This window comes from Piliocolobus tephrosceles, chromosome 13, assembly GCF_002776525.5.
Source record: "Piliocolobus tephrosceles isolate RC106 chromosome 13, ASM277652v3, whole genome shotgun sequence".
In the NCBI taxonomy this organism is placed as follows: Eukaryota; Metazoa; Chordata; class Mammalia; order Primates; family Cercopithecidae; genus Piliocolobus; species Piliocolobus tephrosceles.
Window position 1 is genome coordinate 68,078,782 of NC_045446.1, and position 26,864 is coordinate 68,105,645.

The following is a 26,864-nucleotide window of genomic DNA, read 5'->3' on the forward strand; positions in this document are numbered from 1 at the left end:
CCCTATGGGTACAGAGCAGAGAAAAGGAATCTACTATACTACATTTTAAAAAAGACTGATCCTCAGCATCTGCACATGTACAATTGGGTCCAGATTTAGCTACTTATTAGCTTTGTACTTAGTACTAAAGATACAAAGATGAACAAAAGCAAGACTATCCCCCAGGCTTACAAACAAGAACAGTTAATTGCATTACAGAGTGATGACTGTTGCTATGGAAAAGCACAGGGAATGTAAGAAAATGCATATGAAGAAATACAGCTCAATCAATGGGATCAGAGGTGGCTTTCTGTAATACGTGATCCCTAAAAACAATACCTAAAAGAGCTGCTAAGCCAAAAGAAAGAAAAAGGCCTTTCTAGAAGAAAAGCTGCATGCACAAAGTCCCAAAAAGGAGGGAGAAGATGGATAAATTAGAATACTAGAAGGGCCGGGCACGGTGGCTCATGCCTGTAATCCCAGCACTTTGGGAAGCCGAGACGGGCGGATCACGAGGTCAAGAGATCGAGACTATCCTGGCTAACATGGTGAAACCCTGTCTCTACTAAAAAATAAAAAAAAAAAACTAGCCGGGCGAGGTGGCGGGCGCCTGTAGTCCCAGCTACTCGGAGGCTGAGGCAGGAGAACGGCGTAAAACCCAGGAGGCGGAGCTTGCAGTGAGCTGAGATCCAGCCACTGCACTCCAGCCCGGGGGGACAGAGCAAGACTCCATCTCAACAAAAAAAAAAAAAAAAAAAAAAATACTAGAAGTATGTGAGGCACTACACTAGAGTGAACAGCCAGTGAAATAAGGCTCCATTTCATTCCCAGCAATGCACCCCTAAAACCCAAATTTACCCAGAATTGTATAAATGTGATAAAATTAGAAAGCTGTCATACCTGACACCTGGTAATGGTATACTCACTTTTTTAACTTAAGTTAATTTGATTACATATTAATAACATTTATAACACAAAGGGTAAGTGCTTGAGGAGATGGATACCTATTCTATACGATGTGATTATTTCATATTTCATGCCTGTATCAAAATATCTCATGTACCCCTTAAATACATATACTAGTATGGAACCAAAAAAGAGCCTGCATAGCCAAGACAATTCTAAGCAAAAAAAAAAAAACAAAGCTAGAGGCCTCATGCTACCTGACTTCAAACTATACTACAAGGCTACAGTAACCAAAACAGCATAGTACTGGTACCAACACAGATATACAGACCAATGGAACAGAATGGAGGCCTCGGAAATAACACCACACATCTACAACCATCTGATCTTTGACAAACCTGACAAAAACAACCAACGGGGTAAGGATTCCCTATTTAATAAACGGTGTTGGGAAAACTGGCTAGCCATATGCAGAAAGCTGAAACTGGATCCCTTCCTTATACCTTATACAAAAACTAACTCAAGATGGATTAAAGACTTAAACATAAGACCTAAAACCATAAAAGCCCTAGAAGAAAACCTAGGCAATACCATTCAGGACATAGGCATGAGCAAAGACTTCATGACTAAAACACCAAAAGCAATGGCAACAAAGCCAAAATTGACCAATGGGATCTACTTAAACTAAAGAGCTTCTGCACAGCAAAAGAAACTATCTTCAGAGTGAACAGACAACCTACAGAACGGGAGAAAAGTTCTGTAATCTATCCATTTAACAAAGAGCTAATATCCAGAATCTACAAGGAACTTAAACAAATTTACAAAAAAAAAAAAAAAAACCAACCCCATCAAAAAGTGGGTGAAGGATATGAACAGACACTTCTCAAAAGAAGACATTTATGTGACCAACAAACATATGAAAAAAAGCTCATCATCACTGGTCATTAGAGAAATGCAAATCAAAACTACAATGAGATACCATCTCACACCAGTTAGAATGGCGATCGTTAAAAAGTCAGGAAAACAGACGCTGGAGAAGATGTGGAGAAACAGGAATGCTTTTACACTGTTGGTGGGAGTGTAAATTAGTTCAGCCATTGTGGAAGACAGTGTGGCGATTCCTCAAGGATCTAGAACCAGAAATACCATTTGACCCAGCAATCCCATTACTGGGTATATACCCAAAGGATTATAAAATCATTCTACTACAAAAACACACGCGCACATGTATTTTTATTACAGCACTATTCACAACAGCACAGACTTGGAACCAACTCAAAGGCCCATCAATGATAGACTGGATAAAGAAAATGTGGCACACATACACCATGGAATATTATGTAGTTATAAAAAAGGATGAGTTCATGTCCTTTACAGGGACATGGATGAAGCTGGAAACCATCATTCTCAGCAAACTAACACAAGAACAGAAAACCAAACACCAGATGTTCTCACTCATAAGTGGGAGTTGAACAATGAGAACACACGGACACGGGAGGTGGGGGGGCATCACACACCAGTGCCTTTTGGGGGGTGGGGAGCTGGGGGAGGGATAGCATTAGGAGAAATACTTAGTGTAGACAATGGGCTGACGGGTGCAGCAAACCACCATGGCACGTGTATACCTATGTAACAAATCTGCACATTCCACACATGTACCCCAGAACTTAAAGTATTAAAAAAAAAAATTATTTAAAAAATCTTAATGGCAAACTGGAAATTGTGTAAGTAAATCACATAAATGTTAAAAGTGACAAAATTCAGTTGCAGAAACTAAACAAAGCAAAAATGCTAATAGAAACAAAATAGGTTTCAGTTACTCATTTTAGAGTAAAATAGGTTTTAATAACTGGACTTCCTCATTATCCAATATTATTTAAATTGTAATTCATATTTTAAGTTCATAGAGAATCAAAAAGCAGAGGTAGCTTTATTTACTTTCTATACATATGGAATATTTTAGAACAAATGATAAGATAACCCAATTCTTATATCTACTGATGAAAAACTGTCTTTCAAAAATAATATTCTTGCCCTTCTAAGAAGTAGTTCTATCCTGAGGTATGATTTTATAGGCATTTTTAAGACCTGGCACAGGTCTCTGACACAAATTTACTGTAAAATGTGGACACTCAACATTACCTTACCAGGTCTGTTACCCTTGCTGATAATGAAGAGGCGGAGTCAATCATCTCAAATCACTGAAATTCTGAGATCTACGTGAGACAGAGAGCACATAATCACATGGCTTTATGGGAAGTCTATTACAAGATGGAGGACCAGCTTTATCCTCTAAGGATGAGACAGAGACAAAATATATGAAACAACAGCATTCCAGACACTGGGCATCTGGCAATGAAGGACTGCAGTCCCTGAGAGATGGGAAATAAATGAGGTGATCTCAATGATTACAGCAATTAAGTTTAGAGAGACTCCAGGTACTAGGTCTTCTCTCCCTGAGTTGAGAAGATTGAGCTGGGAGTTTGGGAAGTCCAATGTGGCGAGAGTTCATAGAGCAAATTACTGGAAAGGAGAGAACTACACAGAGAGACAGAAAGCTTGGGAGATCTGCAGAAGGTTGCCTCCAGTCTTCAGCTGAATTCTGATCTGTGAGACAGAGACCATCTGAGGCCTGGAAAAGAAGCACTCAAAACAATGAGAGGAAACAATCTCTAGAGCTCACACAGGGCCTATAAAACCACGGTTAACTTAGAAGAATTTTGCAGCCAGGGGTGGTGGCTTACACCTGTAATCCTAGAACTTTGGGAAGCCAAGGCGGCCAGATTGCTTGAGGCCAGGGCTTCAAGCCTGGCCTGGGCAACATGACAAAACCCTGTCTCTACAAAAAATACAAAAATTAGCCAGGTGTGGTGGTGCCCACCTGTGGTCCTAGTTACTCGGGAAGCTGAAGTGGGAAGGTCATCTGAGCCCAGGAGGTCAAGGCTGCAGTGATCCGTGACTGCACCTTGGCACTCCAGACTGAGCGATACAGCAAGATCCTGTTGAAAGAAAAGAAAGAAAGAAAGAAGAAAAAAAGAGGTTTTCTCTAATCCTGCCTAACAAAGTATGAGACCTGAAAAAATGGATCCCAGAACAAAGCTCAAAAATATTTATAGGAACAAAATAATGTTCAGTATCCAACAAAGTGAAATCTATAATGTCTGGCATCCAACTAAAAATTATCAGACATGAAAAGACACAGGATGGAATATATACAAGATAGAATAATATATAATACAGGAGGAAAAAAATCAATCAAAACCAACCTAGGAATCACAGAAATAATAGACCTAGTAAACAAGGATAGTAAGACAGTTATTATAAACATACTATCTGTTTACAAAGCTAGAGGAAAGATTAAGTATGTTAAGAAAGACATGGTAGATACTAAAAAGACCCAAATTCTTTCTTCTTTTTTTTTGAGACAGGGTCTTGCTTTGTCACCCAGGCTGGAGTACACTTGTGCAATCACGGCTCCCTGCAACTTCTAACTCCCGGGCTCAAGCAATCCTCCTGCCTCAGCCTCCCAAGTAGCTGGGACTAAAGGCATGTACAACCATGTCTTGCTAATTTTAAATTTTTTGTAGAGATAGGGTCTCCTTATGTGGTCCAGGATGGAAAAAACCCAAATTCTAATCAAACTTCTAGAGACAAAAACTACATGTCTGAGATGAAAAATATACTGGGTGGGATTAACATCGGATTATATCTTGCAACACTCAAAGACAAAGCAATAGATACTATCCAAAATCAAACAAAGAGAAAAATAAAAACTAGAAAAAAAAAAGAAAGAAAAAAGAATAGAGCATCAGTGAGCTGTAAAACAATGTCAGTATCCTAACGCATGTGTAATTAAAGTCGCCAAAGGGCCCGTAGAGTCAGAGAAATTAAAAAAAAATAATAGTGGCTTGGTACAGTGGCTCACACCTGTAATCCCAGCACTTTGGGTGGCTGAAGCGAGCAGATAAGTTGAGCTCAGGAGTTTGAGACCAGCCTCAGCAACATGACAAAACTCCATCTCGCCGGGCGCGGTGGCTCAAGCCTGTAATCCCAGCACTTTGGGAGGCCGAGACAGGCGGATCACGAGGTCAGGAGATCGAGACCATCCTGGCTAACACAGTGAAACCCCGTCTCTACTAAAAAAAAAAAAAAATACAAAAAACTAGCCGGGCAAGGTGGCAGTCGCCTGTAGTCCCAGCTACTTGGGAGGCTGAGGCAGGAGAATGGCGTGAACCCGGGAGGCGGAGCTTGCAGTGAACTGAGATCCGGCCACAGCACTCCAGCCTGGGCAGCAGAGCCAGACTCCGTCTAAAAAAAAAAAAAAAAACTCCATCTCTACTAGAAACATAAAAATTAGCTGAGAGTGGTGGCGGGCACTTGTAGTCCCAGTTACTCGGGAGGCTGAAGGATGAGAATTGCCTGAACCTAGGAGGCAGAGGTTGCAGTGAGCTGAGATCACACCAACGCACTTCAGCCTGGGTGAAACTCTGTCCTCACCCCACCCTCACCCCCCAAAAAAGAGAAAGAAATAAATAATAGCAAAAAAAAAAAAAAAATGTCCAACTGTGATGAAAACTATTTGATTCAAGAAGCTCAACAAACTCCAAGCAAAAGAAACATGACATGAACTATACTATACCCAGGCATATCATAATCAGATTGCTTAAAACCAGTGATAAAGATAAATCTTAAAAGCAGCTGGAGATAAAAAGACACATTATACACAGAGGAAGATAAAAATGACAGCAAATTTCTCAACAGAAAACTAGGGAACAATATCACTAAAAGACTGGTAGAGGCCACGCACAGTGGTTCACGCCCACAATCTCAACACTTTAAGAGGCCAAGGCAAAAGGATCACTTAAGCCCAGGAGTTCAAGACTGGCTTGGACAATATAGGGAGGCCCTGTCTCTACAAAAATATTACAAAATTAGCCAGGCATGGTGGCACGTGCTTATGGTCACAGCTACTCAAAAGGCTGAGGTAGGAGGATTGCTTGGGTCCAGGAAGTCAAGGCTTCAGTGAGCTGTGATCACACCACTACACTCTAGCCTGGATGACAGAGTGAGAACCTGTCTCAAAAAATAAAAAAGACACTTGGAAAAAAAAGTTTATTAATCTAGAATTGTATTTCCACAAAAATATCTTTCTGTATGTATGTATGTATTTATTTTTTGAGACAGAGTTTTGTTCTGTTGCGTGCCCAGGCTAGAGTGCAGGGGCACAGTATCAGCTCACTGCAACCTCTGCCTCCTGAGTTCAAGTGATTCTTGTGTCTGAGCCTCTCTAGTAGCTCAGATTACAGGTGCATGCCATCATACCGGCTATTTTTTGTATTTTTAGTAGATACAGGGTTTCACCAAGTTAACCAGGTTGGTCTTGAACTGCTAGCCTCAAGTGATCCTCCAGCCTCAGCCTCCCAAAGTGCTGGGATTACAGGTGTGAGCCACCATGCCTGGCCCAAAAATATCTTTCAAAAATGAAGGTGAAATAAAATATTCATCAGTCATATAAAAGCTTTGCAGTCAGACATACCTAGGTTTAAATCTTGCTCTGTCTCTTACTAGCTGGGTAAGCAGTATCAAGTTACTATTTTTATTAATATCAATTTTAATTGCCAATTATTCAGTGTTTATTATAAATAGGCACATGTATTATGCCAACTGCTTTATGTGTATAGAACCTCATTTAATTCTCAGAACTCAGAAAGATAGTTATCATCATCCCTGTTTTATAAAAATGCTGGAATTTAAATACAGACTGACTGAACCCAAAGCTCTTGCTCTTCACCATTGTCTCATACTACCGGGGTCTCTTCTGTGTGTAAAATAAAAAGCATAGTAAGTACTTCCCAGAGTTACTGTGAGGACTAAATGAAATGATACATGTGTATCACCCAGTACAATGCCAGACACATAGCAGTCACTCAATTAAAGAGTGTTATTGCTATCATACAGTCATACTTACCATACATCTCATCTTCCAACCCATGAACAAAAGCTCCACAAGCTCCCGACTCAATCAAGTTCACAGCCCCGGTATCTACTTCTTCCTTGGGAGCATCATCTCCCCACTTCCTGCCACTGGAAAACTCCCCTGAACTGTAAAGTTCCTTGGCACGCTCATGTGCAGTACGTTTCCTCTGCAGAAGACAACAATAATTACCAATTGTAGGAGGTTCATGAAGCAACGCTAAGATGAACCCTGAGAACATGGGAAGGCAGAAAATAAAACTGCTCTTTGAGAGTTACGTTTGTAAAAATTATCAGTAGTTCATATAAGAGAAATGCAAATTCAACTTAAAATAAAACCAAAGCCTTGCCTGTCTATAATAGCTGAAAATACCTAATTAAAAAGGATAAAGATAGCTGAAGAATGTGTTAAGAAAGTTGGTTACGTTTGCTGTGGCAGCAACATAGGAAAGAGAAGAGCCAGAGAGGCAAATAATGGCAGTGCCCCTCCAAACGCCATGTTGGGTAGACAACACATTTACTCTAAGAAAACAATCCTATCAGGCAGGGTGCAGGTGGCTCACGCCTGTAATCCCAGCACTTTGGGAGGCCAAGGCAGGCTGATCACAAGGTCAGGAGATTGAGACCATCCTGGCCAACACGGTGAAACTCCATCTCTACTAAAAGTACAAAAATTAGCTGGGCGTGGTGGCGCACGCCTGGTGGCTCCTCGGGAGGCGGAGATTACAGTGAGCCGAGATCGTGCCACTGCACTCCAGCCTGACGACAGAGCGAGACTCCACCTCAAAAAAAAAAAAAAAGAAAAGAAAAAAAGGAAAAGAAAACAATTATCTTAAGTCCTAGTAAAAGTATTTTTCTATTTGGCAACATTGCGTTTTATTTCAGTTATAGTACAGTCACTAATCTAGTAAACTCACTTTACACAGAGATTGCCTAAGGTGGAATATACTGGTTGGTGAAAAGTAAGTATCCAGTCCACTTGACAGTTACGGTTCTCATCACAAATGAATGACCTGGCACTCCGCTTTATACATCAGCCTCTCATGGAAACCCCATCTCTAAAAAACTACAAAAAATTAGCCAGGTGTGGTTGTACACACCTGTAGTCCCAGCTACTCAGGAGGCTGAGGTGAGAGGATCACTTGAGCCCGGGAGGCAGAGGTTGCAGTGAACCAAGATCGCGCCACTGCACTCCAGCCTGGGCAACAGAGCAAGACCCTGTCTCAAATAAAAAAAACCAACCAAACAAACAAACAAAAAAAACATGCACAAGAAAAAGAGCTGAGAGACATACACCAAAATGACCAAAGTCATTACATTAGGGTAGCAGGTATATGGGTAAATTGCTTTCCTTTCCCTCATCAAAAATTCCACAACTTTCATATCACTTTTATAATCACTTTTATAATTTTAAAATTGAGGTACTAACAATGAATGTACATATTATTTTCTCAGACTCAAATCTGGTTCTGCAAACCATGTTAGTGAACCATCACAATCAAAGCTTAAGGGCATTTCATAAGAGGCAGTTGGGGCCGGGCACAATGGCTCACATCTGTAATCCCAGCACTTTGGGAGGTAGAGGCAAGAGGCTTGCTTGGGCTCAGAAGTTCAAGACCAGCACGGGGAACATAGCAAGACCTTATCTCTACTAAAGATAAAAAAAAATTAGCTGGGCATGGTGGGGCATGCCTGTAATCCCAGCTACTCAGGAGGGTGGGGTGGGAGGAATGCTTGAGCCCAGGAGATCAAAGCTGCAGTGAGCTATGATTGTGCCACTGCATTCCAGCCTGGGCAAGGGCATGAGACCCTGTTTCAAAAAAAAGAGGAAAAAATGGTGCGGGGTGGGGGGTATTTTGTTACTGTTTGGAGAAAGGCTTTACTCACTCTTCCACGATAACTGCTGCTGAAAAGGAGTCCTAAAATGTCATACCATCTCACAAAATGAGAACAGGCCTTTGTAGTTCCTAACAAACAGAAAATTAGTCTTTTGGGGTTTTCTGGGTTTTTTTTGGTTGTTGTTTTTTGGGGATTTTTGGAGACAGAGTCCCACTCTGTTGCCCAGGCTGGAGAGCAGTGGTGTGATCTCGGCTCACTGCAACCTCTGGTCTCCAGAGTTCAAGCGATTCTCTGCCTCAGCCACCCAAGTAGCCGGGACTACAGGCACATGCCACCACACCCAGCTAATTTTTGTTTTTTAGTTGAGACGGGGTTCACCATGTTGGCCAAGCTGGTCTCAAACTCCTGGCTGCAAGTGATCCACCTGCCTCAGCCTCCCGAAGTGCTAGGATTACAGATGTGAGCCACTGCACCTGGCTTAGAAAATTAATCTTGCCTCTTTTTTGTAAAGCATAACCTGTGCAAATTATTTCATTACAATAATACAAAATTTAATGAAGTAACTTGTTATTTGCTTCAATTTACTAAGATTTTTAATTAAAATGTAATATAGTTATCATACATTAATTTAACAAATGCTAAGTTAAATCAACACAACTCAGCATACTGCCCCCCTATATTGGTTACAGAAACCCAGTTTAAACAACAAAGAATAAAAGGTACCCTCAGATCTGACATCAGCTTCTTGTCAAGGGTCTGCTCCAAGAAATGAGAACTGACTTGCTCCATAGAGCCCTATAAAAAGAAAGAATCCAGAGCATATAAAACAACTTTTATGATTTGAATATTATCTTAAAATTCAAAGTCTGTAGCCAATTTAAGTGCATAAAGATAACATTATTCATGACAGTAAAGATGCTATGGGTTCTGAATCATCAGGAAAATAAAAATATTAGCAGCAGCTAACACCTAAATAGAGCTTACTATGTGTCATGTACTATGCTTTTTTTTCCCTCTGAGATGGAGGTTTGCTCTTGTCACCCAGGCTGGAGTGCAGTGCCATGATCTTGGCCCACTGCAACCTCCGCCTCCCAGGTTCAAGCGATTCTCCGGCCTCAGCCTCCCGAGTAGCTGGGATTACAGGTGCCTGCCAACATGCCTGGCTAATTTTTTGTATTTTTAATAGAGATGGGGTTTCGCCAAGTTGGGCAGGCTAGTCTCAAACTCCTGACCTCAGGTGATCTGCCTGTCTCGGCCTTCCAAAGTGCTGGGATTACAGGCGTGAGCCACCGCACCCGGCCACTATGTGTCATGTACTATTCTAAGGGCTTTAGACATATATTAACTCGTTTAAATCTTCTGTAACTATAACCCTGCAAAATAAATACTATATTAGTCCCATCTTATATATGGAGAAAAAACATAAAAAGATTAAGTAACACATTGACGGCCACAAAGAGAATAAATTCCAGAGCCAGTAGATACATCCAGCCTTCAAAATCCTTTCCCTTAACGACTACTCTCCACTCCTTTTCATTCTTCTTTCCATTCCTCTGTTCATTCATTCATGCATTCAGTTAAACAAATATTTAGCAACCATTCAATTATATGTCTACAGTTACCAGGAACAAGAATACAAAAATAAAAAGACAACAGCTCTACACTCAACAATATCACAGACTAGTAAGGGAAACTGACAAGAAAAGAGATTACTGCAATATGATATGAAATGTTGTAATACACATCTATGAATGATGCCATGGGAATGGAGACAACAAGCAGGTGCAGGCAGGGAGAGGTATACTTGGAGAAATGAAAATCACGGTGCAAATGCCAAGTGGGAAATATTAAGTGGTTTTATGAATGGAACATAAGATAGGGCTCCTGAAAATGAGGCAGTACAGATAGGATAATAAAGAGCCTCATTTGCCATAGTAAGGGGTTTGCCTTATAAATAATTATTACATAATCCCTGTTAAACATCTAATGAGCTCAACAATGTAAAAAATATTTTACTTACATTTTTCAAGTTTATTCTTCCCAATAATCCCATATACCTCTCATTTCCATTTTCTAGATGAGAACTGAGGCTGAGATTAGGCAACTTATTCATTTCAAGTAAGGGAGGACATAGACATATATTTCATAAAGCCCATCTTGCAACAGTATGACTAATGGACCTTAAGAAATCAAAATGAAAGCAAAAACACCAGTTTCAGAGGCTGTTGGAGCAGGTTCTAAACATTAAGAAATTTAACTGAGATCTTCTCTAATTCCTAATAAATGCGGAAATGCTTACACAGGCTCAGATCTTTTCTCTAATCACATTTTCCATAGAAAATTACGTGTTCTTGAGGAATGTCCTTACTCAAGTTAACACCTTTCCTATGATTCCACAAAAACAACTGCTGTACTATTTTGACTAAAGTAGTTTCAAAACCACTTTTTCTTTTGGTACATAGATCTAAGCCAATGTCATAGCTAACATCCATTTTTTAAATCCAAACAATTTTATAAATAAGAACTATAAATGCTTAAGACCTCCTAAATCTCTCTCCAGTTTTACCACCAGCATTAGCTGTTGGCTTTTTCCTATTAAAATAAAAGTTTTCATGACTTCACAGTAAGTTGCTTCATCCATAATTCCCAGTGCCCTCCTACAATGCCCTCAGCTGAGCGCTTATCCAACACAGCAACACAGAGGGAGTACTATGCAAATCTGTGCCCCGCCAAATTAAATATCATTACTTGAAATAAATTTTCAATGTCACCTAAGAATAGGTCAAGCTTTCCATTTTAAGTCTACAAACACAAAGAGCCCTATAGCATAGTAGTCCACTTGAAAAATGGTGAGATGTCTATTACTGCAGGACCAGTGGAAATGGAGAAGGGATGGATTTAGGGATGTCAAGAAGGCAGAACTGATATGAGTTGGTAACTCAATGGATGTGAGACACAGAAAAACTATTCCCACATTTCTCTAGTTCATGACTCAGCAGATGATAGTATCATTTATGAAAACATAGAGAAACAGATTTGTACTAAAAAGATAATGAGTTCATTATAAAGTACACCTTACAGGCCGGGCACGGTGGCTCACGCCTGTAATCCCAACACTTTGGGAGGCCAAGGTGGGAAGATCACGAGGCCAGGAGATCAAGACCATCCTGGATAACACGGTGAAACCCCGTCTCTACTAAAAATACAAAAAATTAGCCAGGCGTGGTGGCGGGCACCTGTAGTCCCAGCCACTCGGGAGGCTGAGTCAGGAGAATGGTGTGAACCTGAGAAGTGGAGTTTGCAGTGAGCCAAGATCGCGCCACTGCACTCCAGCCTGGGTGATAGAGCAAAACTCCATATCAGAAAAAAAAAAAGTGCACCTTACCAATCAGAACAACAGCTACATTCTGGTATACTTTAACCAATACAAATATATTTAGATTAAGATGGAATCTCTCCAAATGTACTACTAGCGCTACTTAACAACCTAAATTTAGGTAGTTAATGCTACGAAAACCATACTTAACACTGAGAAAACCATTTCACCAGAGAGCCTTATTAAATGTATGTGAAATTTAGATACAGGATATTTAACAATTATCACACCTGCTTTAAGAGCAAAAACTGCTCAGTTAGTATAAATAACATAAGTCTATGCAACTAGGTGATAAGTATATCAGACATAAAACTGCCACTAACTAGGAATATCTGCATTTACCCTGGGAAAGACCAGTCATGGGAGACTTACAGGCACAAAAGCCTATAATCTAAGGGTCTGAAAATGTTGTAATTTTTAAGGTCAATGACTTCTTAAGGCTTATAAAAGTAGTGACTGTATTCTAAATAGTCCCATGAATGCGCTTACTGGGACATCAAGTTTCTTTGCCCCACAAATAGGGCCGTTATAAATAAGTAAAAGCTAACCTCTTTTACATGCTTTTGAATTTTCTGATATAATTTTTCATCCTGCTATAAGCCAAAGGGATTGGAAACTATTCACTTTTTAAGCAAGATGGACTCGAGTTTACAAAGCTAAGTTGTTGCAGAACCTGGCTTCTGTTTTCCTCTCCAACTTACCTCGTTACAGATCCCCTATATTGAACACTACCCCCAACTAGGAAGCACTAAACTGCTTGTAGTTTAGTATGATATTGCAGCTTAGTATATTGCTATGCATGATAATGTACTGCTTTTATATCCCTGCTCATATTTTCTCTTTCCCTGCGTCGCTACCTAGTTACTCATCCTTCACAACTCAGTTCAGAGATCAGCGCCTCCAAGAAGCCTCCTGTGGTTGTGGTTGGTGCTCTTTCCTACTAGTACCAGGTATTCTTATTCACTGATTAGCTGTCCCTGGCCACCTGACTATCAACTTTGTTGAAGACAGAAATTGTCCTCAGTGTTTGTTGATTTGCTGAACAGGTGATCTAAAGATTATACAGGTTGAACATCCCAGTTCCAAAAATCTGAAATCCAAAATGCTCAAAAATCCAAAACTTTCTGAGTACCAACATGATGGTAGGAAATGTTCATTGGAGCATTTCAGATTTTGGATTTTGGAGCATATTTCAGATTTGGGATGCCCAACAAGTAAGTATAATGCAAATAAAATATTCCAAAATCCAAAAACAAAACAAAATCCAAAAACAAAACAAAATCCAAAACACTTCTGGTCTCAAGCATTTTGGATAAGGGATGCTCAATCTGTATGCAGATTTGCTTTTTAAAAAATGGCTTACTAGAGTTACCTGGCACAGATCACCCACGACAAAAAGGAACAAAAATAACAAATAACTATATTTCAACTAAAATGACTGTAGATACATGCTGCTGAGCACCAGAGAAAGGGCAAAATCCCTGTGGAGCATGAAGGCTTCAGGATAGCACCACAGGGAAGGGAGTGAGGCTTCCTACCTACCACACTGTCTCCCTTGCCAAAATCAGCTTAAAATCAGAGGAACTTCTTACAGGGAAAAAGTAAGCTGGAGATACTTATCAGTGGTCCTCACTGCTGCCACAGGCACCAGCAATTCTTGATAAAGGAGAGTCCCTAAGTCATCAGTGGCCACAAATCCAGTCTGGAGAGTAGCCAAGAGATCATTCAGCTGTATTGCCTCAGAGTGGGAGCCCACCTTGTCCTAAGCTACTGTAGCATGGCACCAAGTTGAAGCTAGACTTACTACTAGTATTCATCCTGCCTTGGGGACTAGTAGCAACTGACTCTCTTCATCCCTGAGAACCCGCCATCATTCTACCATGATCACACGATGGCCTGCAGCACCATAACCCCATCCACATAGAGTCTAGGTCAAACAGAGTGACCATGACCACAGCATCAGACCCCACACAGCACTACCAACCACTCAGAAAACAGGCAGACCCGCACAGCAAGGAAGCCATCAAATAGACAGCTGGCAGTGCTTTGCCCAGCACCCCTGTACCATATAAACATCTGGGCTGCCAAGCATGCACATGCCAGTACTCAGCCAAAAAGCCAATTCTGTAGCAGCCCTACTGCCTCTCACAACCCGTCACAGAACCACCTGCCCACGCCCTGCCTGATAGCTGGTAACTCAGTGGTCCTGTCTACTAAACCAGGCCACGATAGAGTCCTACAGCACACAATCCAATCCACAGGTCCTGTGGTAGCCCTGGCCCCCCACCAGAGACTGCTGCCAAACTGCCCAGCCCCACTGAGCAAAAGCACTTGAGCCCAGCTCAAAGTAACAGCCAACCAGGCAATAGCCCCATCTCCCTAGATAGCCACACAGCTGCCCAGCAGGCTGCCCCAGCAAAAGCCTGAGCCCAGCACAACAGCCACCACGGCAGTAACTACTGTCTCCCTGGAAAACCAGATAGACAGCCTGGCAGCCGTTTTAGCCTGCACATGTCATGCCCAAATCAGCTTAGCAACCTCACTTGCCCAAAAATCAGCTCATCACCCTCATCTATAGCATTACCATCGCAAACTCCCATAGCCTAGGCAACTGAAGCAATTGCAAACATCACTGACTAGGTGTATAGCTGAAGATTATAGCTGAAGCTGACAAGGAGTGTTACACCACCCACTGAGTCCACCCAGAACCAAAGGCAACACACCATACCCAGCTAATACCCTAAAAACCATCTGCAGGAAAGAGACTGTTACTATATATTAGCTACTCAATAAAATTGAAAAGAGCAACTATTCTACTAAATGCACAGATATCAACATCCAGTATCTTGGACACGATAAACGAAAATCAAGGAAACATGACACCCTCAAAGGAATACAGTAAGTCTCCTGGCTGGGCGCAGTGGCTCACATCTGTAATCCCAGCACTTTGGAAGGCCAAGAGAGCCAGATAGCAGGAGCTCCGGAGTTCAAGACCATTCTGGGCAACATGGCAAAATCTGTCTTTACAAAATATACAAAAATCAGTCAGGTGTGGTGGCATGCGCCTGTAGTCCCAGCTACTCAGCAGGCTGAGGTGGGAGGATCACTTAAGCCCAAGAGGAGAAGGTTGCAGTGAGCGAGATCTTGCCACTGCACTTCAGCCTGGGTGACAGAGCAAGACCCTGTCTCAAAAAAAGAAAGAAAAAAAGTCTCCAATGACAGACCCCAAAGAAAAGGATACTTACAAAATGCCTGAAAAGGAATTCAAAATAGTGATATAAAGGAAACTCAGTAAGATACGAGAGAATACAGACAAACAATTAAATGAAATCAGGAAAACAATTCATGATCTGAATGAGAAATTCAACAGAAATCAATATCATAAAAAAGAACCAAACAGAAATCTTGGAGCTGAAGAGTACAATGAAAAAAATAAAAATAGTATAAAATTGAGAGCTTCAACAATAGACTAGGATCAAGCAGAAGAAAGAATTTCTGAACTTGAAGACAGGTCTTTTGAAATAACCCATTAAGAGGGGAAAAAAAACAAATAAGAATAAAAAAGAAAGCCTTGGAACATATAGGACATCAAGAGACAAACAAATATTTGCACTGTAAGATTGCCTGATGGAGAAGAGATAGAGAAAGGCACAGAAAACCTATTTGACACAATGATAGCTGAAAACTTGCCAAGTAGTGGGAGAAATACGGACATCCAAATTCAGGAAGTTCAAAGGTTCACAATTAGATTCAACCCAAAAAGATCCTCTCCAAGGTACATTATAATCAAACTATCGAAAGTCAAAGGCTAAGAATTTTTAAAGCTGCCAGAGAAAATTGTCAAGAGAATCTCCATTACCATCAACAGATTTCTCAGCAGAAACCTTGTAGACCAGGAGAGAATGGGATAGTATTAATATATTCAAAGTAGTGAATGCTACAATTAGAAACAAAAGGACAATAATCACTATCATGGCACACACAAAAGTGTAAAACTCACCAGTAAAGGTAAACTCATAAATCAAACAGATCAAACCACAGTGATACAATATGTCATGTAAAATTTTCAGTCTGCTAGTATGAAGATTAACTTCAAAATGGTCAAAAACTACAACAGCTACAAATAGTAGCTAAGGAACACATAACAGATGAAGAAGAAAATTAAGGCAACAAAAATATAAATTGAAAAGGGGAAAGAAAAAGTCTAGGGTCCTTTTATGTAACCAAAGTTGAGTTGCTATCAGCTGAAAACATTCTATTATAACTGCAAGACTTTTTTTTCCCCCTTGAGACACTCTTACTCTGATGCCCATGCTACAGCACAGTGGCCTGATCATGGTTCACTGTAGCCTCAATCTTCCAGGCTCAAGAGATCCTCCCACCTCAGCCTCCCGGTAGCTGAGACTACAGGTGTGTGCTACCATGCCCGGCTGATTTCTTTTTTCTTTATTTATTAGAGACGAGGTCTCACTATGTTGCCCAGGCTGGTCTCAAACTCTTGAGCTCAAGTGATCTGCCTCCCAAAGTGCTGGGATAATAGGCAAGAGCCACCACACGGGCCTAAATGAAGACTCTGTAGTAACTATGTAGAAAAAAATTGCAGCAGATACACAAACAAGAAAGAGAATGAAAATAAAGCTTAGCCCCACAAAAACCCACTAAATCACAGAGATAAACAACAAGAAAGGAAAACAAGAACAAAGGATCTCCAAAAGAACCAAAGAGTAATTAACAAAATGGCAGGAATAAGACCTTATTTATCAATAACAATCTTGAATATAGTTGGGTGTGGTGGTTCATGCCTGTAATTCCGGCACTTTGGGAGGCCAAGGCAGGCAAATCATTTGCGGCCAGGAGTTCGAGACCAGCATGGCCAACATGACAAAACCCGTCTCTAATAAAAATGCAAAAAAAATTGGTTGGGCGAGGTGACACATGCCTGTAATCCCAGTACTGGGGAGGTTGGGGCACGAGAATCACTTGAACCCGGGAGGTGAAGGTTGCAGTGAACTGAGATCACACCAGTGTACTCCAGCCTAGGTGACAGAGTGAGACCCTGTCTTAAAGAAACAAAAAAAAAGAAGAAGAAGAAGAAGAAAAAAATCTTGAATATAAATGGATTAAATTCCTCAATTAAAAGGTACATTACAGCCTGGGCAACAGAGCAAGAAAGAAAAAAAAAAAAAGGTATACATTGGCTGAATAGATTAAAACACAAAATCTAAGTACACATTGCCTAGAAGAAACATACTTTACAAGCAAGAATTAAAACATATACCAAAATCGACAGTATGCAACAAAAGCAGTTCTAAGAGATAAGTGTACAGCAATAAATAGCTACATCAAAAAAGAACAACCTAGTTTTTAACTTTTTTTAGAGGCAGTTTCGCTGTTGTCCAGGCTGGAGTCCCCAGGAGTTTGAGGTTGCTGTGAGTTATGATTGTGCCATCGTGGAACTGCACTCCAGCCTAGGCAACAGAGCAAGACCCTGACTTAAAGAAGAAAAAATAAATAAATAAAATCTTCTAATTTGCAACATCGATAAATCTGGAGGACATCACGTAAAGTGAAATAAGCCAGACACACAAAGACAAATACTGCACGATCTAAGACTTAAACATAAGACCTAAAACCGTAAAAACCCTAGAAGAAAACCTAGGCAATACCATTCAGGACACAGGCATGAGCAAAGACTTCATGACTAAACCACCAAAAGCAATGGCAACAAAGCCAAAATTGACAAATGGGATCTACTTAAACTAAAGAGCTTCTGCGCAGCAAAAAAAAAAAAAAAAAAAAACAAACAAACAAAAAAAGAAAAACAAAAAAAAAACTATCATGAGAGGGAACAGGCAACCTACAGAATGGGAGAAAATTTCTGCAATCTATCCATCTGACAAAGAGCTAATATCCAGAATCTACAAGGAACTTAAACAAATTTACAAAAAAAAAAAAACATCAAAAAGTGGCCAAAGGATATGAACAGACACTTCTCAAAAGAAGACATTTATGCGACCAACAAACATATGAAAAAAAGCTCATCATCACTGGTCATTAGAGAAATGCAAATCAAAACCACAATGAGATACCATCTCACACCAGTTAGAATGGCGATCGTTAAAAAGTCAGGAAACAACAGACGCTGGAGAGGATGTGGAGAAATAGGAAAGCTTTTACACTGTTGGTGGGAGTGTAAATTAGTTCAACCATTGTGGAAGACAGTGTGGCGATTCCTCAAGGATCTAGAACCAGAAATACCATTTGACCCAGCAATCCCATGACTGGGTATATACCTAAAGGATTATAAATCGTTCTACTATAAAAACACATGCACACGTATGTTTATCGCAGCACTGTTCACAATAGCAAAGACTTGGAACCAACCCAAATGCCCATCAATGATAGACTGGATAAAGAAAATGTGACACATATACACCATGGAATACTATGCAGCCATAAAAAAGGATGAGTTCATGTTCTTTGCAGGGACATGGATGAAGCTGGAAACCATCATTCTCAGCAAACTAACACAAGAACAGAAAACCAAATACTGCATGTTCTTACTCATAAGTGAGAGTTGAACAATGTGAACACATGGACACAAGGAGGGAAACATCACACAACAAGGACTGTCAGAGGGTGAGGGGCCGGGGGAGGGATAGCATTAGGAGAAATACCTAATGCAGATGACAGGTTATGGGCGCAGCAAACCACCATGGCACATGTATACCTAGGTAACAAACCTGAACTTTCTGCACATGTATCCCAGAACTTAAAGTATTTTTTAAAAAAATTGATATCGTAGAGGCAGAGAGTATAACAGTGGTTACCAGACACTGGGAAGGGGAGGGAGTAGGAGAGAATGGGAAGGGACTGGACAATGGATACAAAGTCACAATTAGGAGGAATAACTTCTGGTGTTCAACTGCACGTAAGGGTGACTATGATAAAGAGTAAAACATTGTATATTACAAAATAGCTGTAAGAGAGGTTGTTGAAAGTTCTCATGACAAAGAAATGATAAATGTATGAGGTGATAACTATACTAACTATCCTGATTGGATTAATATTCAACATAGATGTATATCAAAACATCAACTTGTGCCCCATAAATATACACAATTACAATGCGTCAATCTTTTAAAATTACTTAATTTTTAATTAAAGATTATACACAAATCACTTGATCACAGATTTATCTACTGGAGAGCTGGAGTAGGGCAGCTTTACCTCTTACCTTGCACAGAGATACTAATAAACCAGCAGGGCCTTAACTGGCCAATCCCAATGTGTAACTGGATGCTCACCAGGAAAGGATTATACATGGACTTTAGATTATGAGGTTTGAAGTCCTCATCTGTCATTTACTATCTGTGTGGTCTTAGACAAATTATACCACATTCCTAAATTTTAATTTTGTTATTTATGAGTAATATATTTACCTCAGAAAGTTTAAAAAGATTAAAAATTACTTGCAAAAGTAAGCAATGAGTTAGGAATGTGTGCTTGTATATAAAGAAGTGGGTTAATGTTTATGTGTGAATGTGTGTGTATCTACGTGTGTATGTATGACTAAAAATGCCTCACTTCGTAGGCCAGAAACTCTATACATAGTAGTCATTATTATTATTATCAGCAAGATTAGAATGATTATTTCTGATAAAAACATAATTACTTATATAATTTGAAGCTGTTCAGATTTAACAGGAAATTATAACACAAGGCATGTCACTCAATTTAGAGTCATTCAAGTAGCAATCCTTTCAATATACACGTTATACACACAACTTTATGCAAATAAATTTCAGATCCTATAGAGTACAAAACTGAAAATTTTGAATGATTCTTACTTTAAGGATTACTTTTTAAAACTGCCTACTCAGGTAAAACTATATCATTAATTCATTCCTCTAAAACATCTTTCTCCTCCCCACTCCCACCTAGAGTTCATTGTAGATCCTCTGTAAATGTTGAATGAAAGGATTTGATGAATGATTAGATTGTTCTGAATTTAGAAAGTTTTAAAATATGAATTCAGAAATAAAATCAGTAACAGCTAGCTTGTTTAACTCTACTATGCACAAGACTGGAAATACTCCAATCATCCATTACTACTATATTTCATGAAAATGCTTCACACAGGTTTCAGCAAATACTCCCATAAATACTGGTCACAGGACTAAAACTATCACCAGATCAGTGTCCAGTACAGTCAGATACAAAGCATTCAACCAACAATCTCACCAAGAGTGGCAGGGCTGGGGGCACTCAAAGGGGAAGTGTCCAAAAAGAATTACAGATTTTCCTGCTGTGACATGTATGCAATTTTTTATAGATACTTAACATACATATATTTATACACTGTGCCCCCACCCATTCTACATAGTATAATACTTTTTAGTTTATAAACATTTTCATAGACTATATCTCATTTGAGCATCATGACAACACTATCAGGTAAATATGAGAGATATTAGAACCCCACTTAACAGATGAGAAAACTGAGACTAATATCAAGTGACATATACAAGGTAGCACAGATATAAAATAAGGTTATTAGGCCAACACTCTATTACAAGATAATTTTATCCCTTAAAAGTTAAATAACTTTTTTTTTTTTTTTGAGACAGGGTCTTGCTCTGTCGCATAGGCTGGAGCACAATGGCACAATCTCGGCTCACTGCAACCCCCGCCTCCCAGGTTCAAGTGATCCTCCCACCTCAGCCTCCAGAATAGCTGGGACTACAGGTGTGTGTCACCACGCCAGGCTAGTTTTTGTATTTTTAGTAAAGACGGTGTTTCACCATGTTGGCCAGGCTGGTCTCGAACTCCTGACCTCAAGTGATTTACCTGCTTCAGCCTCCCAAAGTGCTAGGATGACAGGTGTGAGCCACTGCATCTCGGCCCAAAAGTTAAATTTTTTTTTTTTTTAGATGGAGTCTCACTCTGTCGCTAGGCTGGAGTGCAGTGGCACGATCTAGGCTCACTACAACCACTGCCTCCCGGGTTTAAGCAATTCTCCTGCCTCAGCTTCCCGAGTAGCTAGGACTACAGGCGTGCGCCACCATGCCCAGCTAATTTTTGAATTTTTAGTAGAGACGGGGTTTCACCATGTTGGCCAGGATGGTCTCAATCTCCTGACCTCGTGATCCGCCCGCCTCGGCCTCCCAAAGTGCTGGGATTACAGGCGTGAGCCACAAAAGTTAAAAATTTTTTAATAAACGTGCTGAGTCCTCAAAAAGAAAACACTAGAAAAGTACCAGGCTAAAAGTCACAAGATCAGGATCTGATCTCACTCTATAATTTTCTGTCTGTATAAGCTGGATAATTTACTTAACTCCTCAGAGCCTCAGTTTTCTCATCTAGAAAATGATAACAGCATTTAAAAAACATTTTTTTTATTTTTTAAAAAATAGAGATGGGGTCTTGCTGTGTTGCCCAGACTGGTCTTGAACTCCTGGGCTCCAGTGACCCACCCACCTCGGCCTCCTAAAGTGCCAGGATTATGGGCATGAGCCACCGTGCCCCAGCTGGATAATGGCACCTATCTTGCAGGATTACTGTAATGAGAAAATGTATGTAAAGGGCCTCCTTCAAATTATCTAAGATAGCAGTCCCCTACCTTTTTGGCACCAGGGTTCAGTTTCATGGAAGAAATCAGAGAGGGTGGTGGAGCGGGGTGGTTTTGGGATGAAACTGTTCCAACTCAGATCATCAGGCATTAGATTCTCACAAGGAGCATGAAACCTAGATCCCGCACATGCTCAGTTCACAATAGGGTTCACACTCCTATGATAATCTAATGCAGCTGCTGATCTGACAGTAGGCAGAGCTCAGGCAGTAATGCTTGCTCTCCCGCCACTCACCTCCTGCTGTGTGGCCTGGTTCCTAACAAGCCATGGACCAGGACTGGTCCACAGCCCAGGGGTTTGAGCCTCCTGAACTAGGACATAACAAGTGCTTAATAAATGGGAAAAACTTTTTTCTAATTATTTTCCTTTTTCTCTAGGCTCTGGCTATCTCAGTTCCTAATAGGGTTAATAGAATGGTTAATAGAATTATGTTTTAAGATTCTTTCTAGTTCTAAAAGGCTATTTCTCTACAGGAGAGTGAACTATTTCTTTCTATATTAAGAAATTCTGGGACTGGGAATAGTGGCTTAAACCTGTAATCCCAACAATTTGGGAGGCCAAGGCAGAAGGATCACTTGAGCCTAGGAATTCAAGACCAGCCTGGGCACAAAGCAAGACCCCATCTCTACAAAAAATACAAATTAGCCAGGCAGGGTGGCACATGCCTGTAGTCCCAGCTACTCAGGAGGCTCAGGTGGAGGGATCGCTTGAGCCTGGCAGGTCAAAGCTGCAGTGAGCCGTGATTGCACCACTGCACTCCTGCCTGAGCAACAGAGTAAGACCCTGTCTCAAGAAAAGAAAAAGAAAAAGAAATTCTGGGGTTTTAAATTCAGGCCACACTGCCCCATCTTGTAGTTTCTCAAAATGTTTGTAAAAACTTAACGAGCAATGTGTTCATTTAAAAAAAGGATTATTGGCCGGGTATAATGGCTCACATCTATAATCCCAGTCTTTTTTTTTTTTTTTTTTTTTTTTTGAGACCACAGTCTCCCCCTTGACGCCAGGCTGGAGTGCAGTGGCGTGATCTCGGCTCACTGCAACGTCTGCCTCCCGGGTTCAAGCGATTCTCCTGCCTCAGCCTCCCGAGTAGCTGGGATTACAGGAGTGCACCACCATGCCCAGCTAATTTTTGTATTTTTAGTGGGGACGGGATTTCACCATGTTGGTCAGGATGATCTCAATCTCCTAACCTCGTGATCTGCCCGCCTTGGCCTCCTAAAGTGCTGGAATTACAGGTGTGAGCCACCACACCTGGCCTATAATCCCAGTCTTTTGGGAGGCTGAGGCAGGAGGATTGCTTGAGGCCAAGAGTTTGAGACCAACCTGGGCCACAAAGGCCCTATTTCTACATAAAAGAAAATAAATAAATACATACACGCATACATACATACATAAAAAGTATAACTTACCAACAGTTTTGCTGCCTGAACACGAACCACCCAAGAGCCATCACTGACCATGTGACAAATTTTTCCAAACGCGTCATCAACTAAGCGTATTTCTTCATTAGAGGAAGGAATTGGGACAATGCTAAATTAAAAGAAAATAAATGAAATCACTTAGAACAAAACATGATCCTAAGTCTGCAGGCTCAGGCCAGGCACAGTGGCTCACATCTATAATCCAGCACTTTGGGAGGCCCAGGCAGGTAGACTGCTTGAGCCCAAGAGTTTAAGACCAGCCTGAGCAACATGGCAAAACCTCATCTCTACAAAAAAAATACAAAAATTAGCCAGGCATGGTGGCATGCGCCAATAGTCCCAGCTATTTGGGAGGCTGAAGTGGGAAGATAACTTTAGCTCTGGAGGTGAAGGTAGAAGTGAGCTGAGATCACACCACGGCACTCCAGCCTGGGTGACAGAGCAAGACCCTATCTCAAATAATAAATACAGTCTGGGCACAGTGGCTCATGCCTGTAATCCCAGCACTTTTGGAGTCTGAGGCAGGTGGATAACTTGAGGTCATGAGTTCCAGACCAGCCTGGCCAACATGGTGAAACCCCCTCTCTCCTAAAAATATAAAAATTAGCCGGGTGTGGTGACACATGCCTGTAATCCCAGCTACTCAGGAGGCTGAGGCAGGAGAATCACTTGAACCTGGAAGGTGGAGGTTACAGTGATCCGAGATAGTGCCACTGCACTCCAGACTGGACAACAGAGCGAGATTCCATCTCAAAAAATAATAATAATAAACAAATAAATACATAAGTAGGTAAAGCTGCAGGCTCAATAAACTGAGAACAGTCAATGAAGACTGACATACATGAAAATGATAACTGAATAGTTCAAATCCTAGAATGATTAAATACAGTTCAGAATAAACAAATCACTCTGGGAGTAAAAACCAACTCCTTCAGTTGCATTGCAAATTATGCTTTTTTCTTTTTTTTTTGAGACAGGGTCTCACTTCTGTCACCCAGGCTGGAGTGCAGTGGCATGATCACTGCTCACCGCAGTGTCAACTTCCTGGGCTCAGGTGGTCCTCCCAGTTTACTCTCCTGAGTAGCTGGGACTACAAAAGCATGCCACCACACCCAGCTAATTTTGTATATTTTTAGTAGAAACGGTTCACCATGTTGCCCAGGCTGACCTCAAAGTCCTGAGATCAAGCAATCTACCCGCCTCAGCCTCCCAGAGTGCTGGGATTACAGGGGTGAGCCACTGCACCCAGGTGTAAATTTTCAATGTATTGAATAAAAGTGTGTAACCCACCAAAGGGTCAGCCAGGTGTGGTGGTTCACACCTGTAATCCCAGCACATTGAGATACTGAGGCAGGCAGATTACCTGAAGCCAGGAGCTTGAGACAAGCCTAGCCAACATGACCAAACCGCATCTCTACTAAAAATACAAAAAATGAGCCAGGTGTGGTGGTGTGCACCTGTAATTTCAGCTACTTGGGAGGCTCAGGCACGAGAACTGCTTCAACCCAGGAGATGGAGGTTGCAGTAAGTTGAGATCACATCACTGCACTCCAGCCTGGGCCACAGGGCAAGACTCTGCCTTTAAAAAAAAAAAAAAGAAAGCATGTAACCCACCAAAGGTTCAAAGATTTATGAAGTTATCAAAAACTAGCTTCCACCAAATATTTCATATCCTTAAGCTTATTATCTCCTATAACTGAACTTCTTTTTTTTTTTTTTGAGAGAGAGTGTCTTGCTCTGTCACCCAGGTTGGAGTACAGTGGTATGATCTCAGCTCAGTGCAATCTCCACCTCCCGGGTCCAAGCAATTCTCCTGCCTCAGCCTCCCTAGTAGGTGGGATTACAGGCGTGTGCCACCATGCCTGGCTAATATTTTTATTTTTAGTAGAGACGAGGTTTCACCATGTTGGCCAGGCTGGTCTCGAACTCCCGACCTCAGGTGATCCACCACCTTGGCCTCCCAAAGTGCTGGGATTACAGGCACCACCGTGCCCAGACTGAACTTCTATAAATACAGTAAATCTCAGAATAAATCAAGATAAAACTTACTCATCAATCTAGTCCTAAAAAAAAGAGACAATTTCCAGTTAGCCCTTTTCTTTGTATGTGTCTAAGTCCTAAAACACTACAAATGGAGCCTACTCCTACAGGTTTATTAATTCATTCTGGTTTTCAAATTTTGGCAGTTTAATGAAGAGGAAAAAACACCTCTTTTTACTATAAGAGGAAAAATAAAATATTCTATAAATATTTATGAATAAAATATAAATAAATATAAAGAAAATATTCTATTTTATAAAATATAATAATATTGCCTACCTCCTCAAAGAATCACTGTGAAAATAATAATTTAATTGCTGTGAAAATGTTTTTAACCAGGAAAATAGTACATAAGAGATCACTATTCTCAAACTCATCTGGTATCTTTATCTGGCATTTGGCACAAACCAAACTAAAATGGTCCCAAACAATTTTAAAGATTTTTTTGTAAAGTACTGAAAACCATTTAAGAAAGATATTCCAATTTCTTCACTTATGGATGAGAAGGTTAGGACCAAAGAAGTGAAGTATCTTTCCGAGGGTGTACAGAAAGTTCCTATCAGAGATGAAAAATGAGGACCAAGCAATCTGATTTTCAGCCCCTTACTCCCCATTGCCTTCCAAAAATCTAACCAACATTTCTTTTCTAGAAGTGGGCTTTCTGCACAGTGAGAGGAGAGGAAATGGCTTCACAATCAACAAAAGTCAGCTTACACCCACACTGACCTTTCAGGATAGAGCTGACTGACAACCCAGATAAGCTGGACTGCAGCACTGCGCACTTGTTCATAGTCATCAGAGAGCAATTTACAGGCCTGCAAAGAAGAATTCCAAAAGTCTATTAGCTCTGTGTCCTCTCAGGCAGTGTTTAAAATATTTTCAAAGTGAAGATAGGGTGGTTGGATAAGGATGCCCAGTAAAATACTTGTGTGTGGTTTTAATTTCTTGAATCTTTGCCAAACAATGAATCTTGACCTCTGTCAGCTGCTCTGGCTGTATTCTGACTATGCACCCTCCTACCCCATGTCTGAAAGGAGAATCACAGACTGACGGCATAAAAACATCTAGAATAGCATCAAACCCAGCAAAGAATGCTGGGAGCCCACAGTACTATTTTCACAGGCTCAAATACCAAATATAGGTTTTTCCCTCCACCTGTAAAAATCAAAGCACACACTTCTGTTTACTTTGGTCTGAAATCATTGGCCTCCATTTCAATCCACTCACTCTTTCCGGGTAGCTCCATACTCCCTAAATACTGATGGCTCCGAATAACCTACCCTTAGCTCTGATTTCTCCTGATCTCCAGACCTTTATAACTACTTATGGCTGGAATTCTCTTCATGTATGTCCCATCCAATTTTTATACTCAACACACCCAAACATGAACTCACTAAGGAACTAAATTCTACCTTATGTCTTAAATCCTACACTATCAATCCATCCTTACTCCCTTGAGGCTCTCATTACTGCTTGTTTAGACTACTCTTATGCCACCAAACATCTGAATCAGCCAACTAACTTTCCTTCCTTCCTCTGAGTCCTTACTATCCAAGCTTCCTTTAATTATCTGGCTTCCCGCATAGTTTTCCTATAGAAAAAGAGGGCGATGGTCACCCCACCACAAGCATTCTGGACCCATTCTACTTCATTCAATAGAGGAATAAATTTGGTTTACACATCCGTGATAGGGGTTTG

The 26,864-nt window shown here is 40.7% G+C and overlaps 1 protein-coding gene across 1 annotated transcript in view; it reads right to left on the bottom strand.

Moving 5' to 3' along the window:
* The window catches only part of INTS4 (integrator complex subunit 4), a 122,889-nt gene that overhangs the window by 51,754 nt on the left and 44,271 nt on the right, over nucleotides 1–26,864 (bottom strand). The window contains exons 7-10 of the mRNA XM_023209327.3: nucleotides 25,893–25,981; nucleotides 23,115–23,235; nucleotides 9,421–9,492; nucleotides 6,854–7,028 (exon numbers count right to left, since the gene is read on the bottom strand). Coding sequence (XP_023065095.2) covers nucleotides 6,854–7,028; nucleotides 9,421–9,492; nucleotides 23,115–23,235; nucleotides 25,893–25,981 — 457 coding nt within the window. The remainder of the gene's footprint in view (nucleotides 1–6,853; nucleotides 7,029–9,420; nucleotides 9,493–23,114; nucleotides 23,236–25,892; nucleotides 25,982–26,864) is intronic.